The following is a 5,637-nucleotide window of genomic DNA, read 5'->3' as shown; positions in this document are numbered from 1 at the left end:
TGCATTGATTTCGCCACAGGACAAATTCGAGTCTTCAAATGCAATGGAACAAGAAACATATATAGATGTGCTGTAAAAATGATAGAATGAATAAAGAATGGACTCTGCCGTGTTCAGTATACAAATATTATTGCAATTGGTGGAATATAAGCGATTACGTGCCAGTGTTAAACATAAATTTGCGTGCCCGTGGGGCAATCCAATCAAGTTGGTTTTCCAATATTATATACAAGATCTCTGAAAACACAGAAGAAATGCTATCGTGATGCATTTTTTGTTTATAAATTATAAGCTACCCTTTTTTTATATTGCCTTGTATTTGAAAACTGATTTTTTTTTTTCAATCATGGCAGGGTTGTCAAGTGTGCTGAAATTTGAGTTTCTTGTCTGTTTAATTTTGGTATCGCCATGGTCAGTGTGTGCATCTATTGTGCACCGCAAGTTTACAGTAAGCAGTTTTCTGTAATCCACAGTATAGCTAAGCGTTATATTAAGTTTAAGATCTAAGTTGTGTTTTTTAATGGTGTTACAGATTGGAACACAGAACATGACTAAAGTGTGTAGCACTCAGATGGTTGTAACAGTGAATGGACGGCTTCCCGGCCCGACTATAACTGTTCATGAAGGGGATAATCTTGTCATTGAAGTGGAGAATAATGCACCATATAATGTTACCCTGCACTGGTAATAAAGAGTACTATTCAAATTATTATCTGTTCAAGCTTTGGCTTGGTGTTAAAATTATTGTTGAGTTTTTTAACTGTTTATGATTTTGTAGGCATGGGGTAAGACAGTTGAAATCCTGCTGGGCAGATGGACCAGCCTATGTAACGCAGTGTCCCATTACTCCAGGGAATAAATTTACCTATAATTTTAGTGTCATAGGACAGGAGGGGACGCTGTGGTGGCATGCACATATTACATATCTGAGAGCTACTGTGCATGGAGCTTTGGTTATTTTACCTCGGCCTGGAAAAACGTACCCATTTCCCAGACCAGATGCTGAGATTCCTATTATTTTAGGTTGGTTGCTATCTGCACTCAAATCCTTTTTTTTTCCTGAAATTCTTAGTGAAAGGTCTATGTGAATGTTGAGCAAAAGATCTGTGTTATCTGCCAATTTTTGATGTGGTTGCTGCTTTTATATATGGGCCTGTGTCACTAACAGAGAAGACTGCTAACCTTATTGGTGGCATGGAATAGCATCTGTGTTTCTGCTAGCGAGTTCTTTTAAATAATTAAAATTAAAAAATACATTGGTTATATTTTTTCATTTATTTAGTATTTTGTTTAAGTTCGTATATAGTAAATTTGATGGAGGTTGGGGTGACCATATGATTTATGAAAGAATAATTTAATAATTTTAAGACTCAATGAACCATATCATACTAATATATATTGTATTTGGAAAAAATGTTTGTTGTCACAATTATGAATATAGTGTTTATAATATCTTATAGTATTATTTTGGTACTTAGTCAGTTAACTTTTGCATATATTTACATATGTTATGCATTTATAAAAGTGTTTTGACTGGTTATTATATAAGTGTCAACTTTTGCATATATTTGTATACATCATGTATAAATTTCATTTAATTAAAAATAAAGATACAAATTAGTAAGAGTAGTAGTTCAATTGGTAGAGTACAATTGATTTGATGGTGGCCATGATTTGTTCTTTTATTAAACCATTCATCATACTTCAAACCTCTGATATGATAGCCAAAAGATTTCCCAATAAATGACATACAATCCTTCTCAAACAAAAAAAATTAAATTAAAAATAAATAATTTAGAAACAAAATCTTAAAGCTTTATGAAATAGACATAGAATATAGACTATTAAAGTGGATTTTCAATTTAATATTTATTTTGGTTATGGCATGCAGGTGAATGGTGGAATGCCAATGTGGAAGATGTAATAGCAGAAGCTGTTAGAACAGGAGGTGTACCAAATGATTCAGATGCATACACCATCAATGGCCAACCAGGAGACTTTTTCCCTTGCTCTGCAAATGGTTTGTCAATCACTGCACAATTAGTTTTAAAACTAATAAAAAATTATAGTTTTGCAGAGATAATTATTTAATTAATGAATTGTGAATGCAGAAACCACGAGGATTTTGGTTGAGAGAGGGAAAACCTACCTACTGAGGATCGTAAACTGTGCCATGCTTCATTCATACTTCTTCAAAATTGCTAACCACCTAATGACTGTTGTAGCAGTGGATGCTGAATATACAAAACCATATAAAACTGATGTATTGCTCACAAACCCAGGGAACACCATGGATGTTCTTATTACAGCTGGTCAACAGTCAGGGCTCTTCTACATTGCTACACGCGTGTACAATAGCCAACCTTTAGGCACTGATTTCTTAAATACCACAACAACTGCAATATTACAATACAAAGAATGCAGTAATACTTCTGTTCTTGTGTTGCCCATTCTTCCTGCATTTAATGATACTGCAACAGCAACAAAATTCAGTAGCAATCTGAGAAGTTTGAATCCTTCAGTACCAAATACTGTTGACGTGGAAATGCTCATAACAGAGGGTTTAGCACTCGTAAGTTGTCCAAACAATTCATGTGCAGGCATCAATGGCGGTAGAGCAGTTGGAGCCTTTAATAACATTTCATATGTCCAGCCAAATATCTCTATATTGCAGGCTTATTATTTTGGTATAGATGGAGTGTATACCACAGATTTTCCTGATAATCCTCCAACAGTATATAATTACACAGGAACTGTGCCATTGAGTCTTTGGGAGCCTGAATTAGGAATAAAAGTAAAAGTTTTGAAATTCAATAGTGTTGTGCAAATAGTTTTTCAGAATACCGGGATTATTACAATACAAAATCATCCTATACACCTTCATGGGCATAATTTTTATGTCATGGGGCAAGGCTTTGGAAACTATAATGCTAAGACGGATCCTGCAAAATTCAATTTGGTGGATCCTCCGTTTGTGAATACTCATGGAGTTCCTACTGGTGGGTGGTCGGTGATTAGATTTACAGCTGATAACCCAGGTAAGCTAGTTTCAACTGTATATAATTTCATTTAAAGTACTTATGATAAGACTTACAAAAGATTAGTATCTCCGTTTGGAATCAACCAAGATTGACCCATATTTTATTTCATGCACGTATTTCATAAGAATCAAAATATAAATGTTAGACTTACATGCCATGAACTATAGTATAAATAATTCACTCACATTTGTTGTATTTAAGCGTGAACTATTGAGCCTTCTCCTTGATCACCTATCCTAGTAAATGTATATATCTTAGTCTCAAATGGCTATTACTTCTTTCCAAATGATTGGCATTTTGTTTATGTGGTTATGTAACAGGAGCTTGGTTGATGCATTGCCACTTTGAATCCCATTCAGAACTTGGTTTTGACATGGTATTTATCACAAAAGATGGGCCAAGAAATTCAGACAAATTGCCAGCACCTCCTTTTGATCTACCCAAATGCTAGATGGATATGTTTGCGATCCATCCTATAGCTCTTGTAAATTAAGAATCCTGCTTATGTTACATGCCATACATATATTTACATTCTTTTAGTAAAGGTCTTTCTAAAACTAGAGATGTATTGGGTCTAGTTTTGTAGGTGCTCTGATCATTTATTTGGTATTGAGAGTAGGATTTATAAAATTTTAAACAAAGTTAAATTAAAATAATACATATGATAATAAAGAGGAAATAATGAAGAATTGATAAATTAGTAAAACTTTTTGAGAAAAATATACAATTTTTATATTAATGTTCATACATTATAATTTATCATTACAAAGGATAAAAATAATTTACAATTATAAAATCAACTAAAAAAGAAAGATAAAAAATTATAAGGAAAAAAAAATAATGGAAGGTGATGGTCACAATTATAAACTTTGCTAATGCTTAGAGAATACATTAAGAAATAGATAGGGAGCTAAGGAATATAAATAGTTCAATGAAAATGAACACTTATCATAAGGGAATAATATTATGCAAATATGAAGTAACAATAACTTGTAATTGTAAATATATGATTAACAAATGTTATATATATATATATGAAAGATTATATGAAGTCTAAATAGTAGTGTGGGAACCCAAAGACCAATTGCATCTATGAAATATTCAGTAGCATGATCACACAATAAAATATATAAATATAATAAAAATTTAGCTGAGAAAGAGAGTGAGAGAGTTGCATGAGGATTCAATAATTTTTAAAAGATGACTTGCAAAGAGGATTGAGAAGGTGAGAGAGAGTTGGACTTGTGCATAAATAGTTTTTTTAATTTATTTTAATGGTAGGGAAGTGTTACAAGAAGTTTTAAGAGCTATTTGGGTCAAAAACCAATATTGAAAATTCAAAAACTCATGGGACGTGAGAGCACTTGTCAAGATGTCTACACACCATGCTATGATCCTAAAGAAAATAATAAAAAATGAATTAAAACATGCTAACATTAGAAAGATAATGACATATGATATAGAAGTTGACAAATTGGTAAAGTAGAGAGGCTAGGATCATTGGTTTAAGTGTACCTTAAAACATGCTAAAGAAGGCATGAAATAAAGATAGAACAAGCTATACTACCAAAATTATGTGATATGTACAATTTTCTAAGGAAGTTAAGGTAGCGAAACAATTTCCTATGCTAATCATGAAGAGGAGGGATATGCAATTTTCAAGATATTTTTACAATAGTTACAAAAATTAAATATAATTAAATAAATAAACATAAATATCATGCATACCGGAACATAGTGATCTATGTGGGGAAAATTATTTCGGGAGAAAAATTCTACAATCTAAAAGCCACCCAATATATTATTTAGAAATTAATAAAATTATAATATAATTTTGGAACAATATTTCATAAGAGTCACCAACCAAATATCTTGAGGCAATTCAACAAATATTAGACTCTCAAAATACATCACAATAATATCCAACTTTAATACAATTCCCTCATATAATAGGATTTCCTTCTAGGGCAAGAAAATCCAACATAACCTCTACTATTAGACATGTGACCTAATGTTGAATGACCTAGATTTGTAATACAAAATTATACATCAAATATGGCTTTCAAGGACATTTCTTTGAAACCCTCATCAAGGTGCAACCCTCAAATCCCCCATCAAAGGGGCCATCCCCACTAGACCCCTCAATTGGGGTATGCCTCTTACATTCCCCACACTCAATATATTAACCTATTATAATTGCAAGGTTGAGCCACCATTATTTTAAACAAATTTTTGACACTATATTTGATCCCACTTTAGAGGGCTTGTTCCACTAGGTGATAAACCTATGCCAAGTATTATAAATATATAAGAAAAAAATAATTTTTTTTAAGGACACAAAAAGGAATATGTAGATTCATTGGTTAGGTGTACCTTAAAACATGCTAAAGAAGGAAGACACTAAAGTGACAACAACTTGTGCTACCCAAATTTTGTCGTATACATTTTTTGAATTTACACTTTGATGTCATTTTAGAGGGATAATACCAAGTAGGTTATTAAAACTATTAAGTACTAAAATAAAATATAAAAAATAAAAAATATTTTTAGGATACAAAAATAGTAATCTTAATCAAGAAATCTCATTCTCCTTGTA

General features: G+C 31.9%; 1 protein-coding gene across 1 annotated transcript; it reads left to right on the top strand.

The window, feature by feature from the left end:
• The first annotated feature begins 541 nt into the window (after positions 1-541).
• On the top strand, positions 542-3,492 carry LOC131077582 (laccase-12-like). The gene is made up of 5 exons (XM_058015107.2): positions 542-684; positions 779-1,023; positions 1,892-2,020; positions 2,112-3,038; positions 3,362-3,492. Exons 1-5 carry the CDS (start codon positions 548-550, stop codon positions 3,490-3,492), a joined length of 1,569 nt encoding a protein of 522 aa, XP_057871090.2. The 5' UTR covers positions 542-547.
• Positions 3,493-5,637: the final 2,145 nt, after the last annotated feature.

This window comes from Cryptomeria japonica, chromosome 6, assembly GCF_030272615.1.
Source record: "Cryptomeria japonica chromosome 6, Sugi_1.0, whole genome shotgun sequence".
Classification (NCBI taxonomy): domain Eukaryota; kingdom Viridiplantae; phylum Streptophyta; class Pinopsida; order Cupressales; family Cupressaceae; genus Cryptomeria; species Cryptomeria japonica.
The sequence above is the reverse complement of the archived record's forward strand: the minus strand, read 5'-3'. Positions and strand labels throughout refer to the sequence as shown.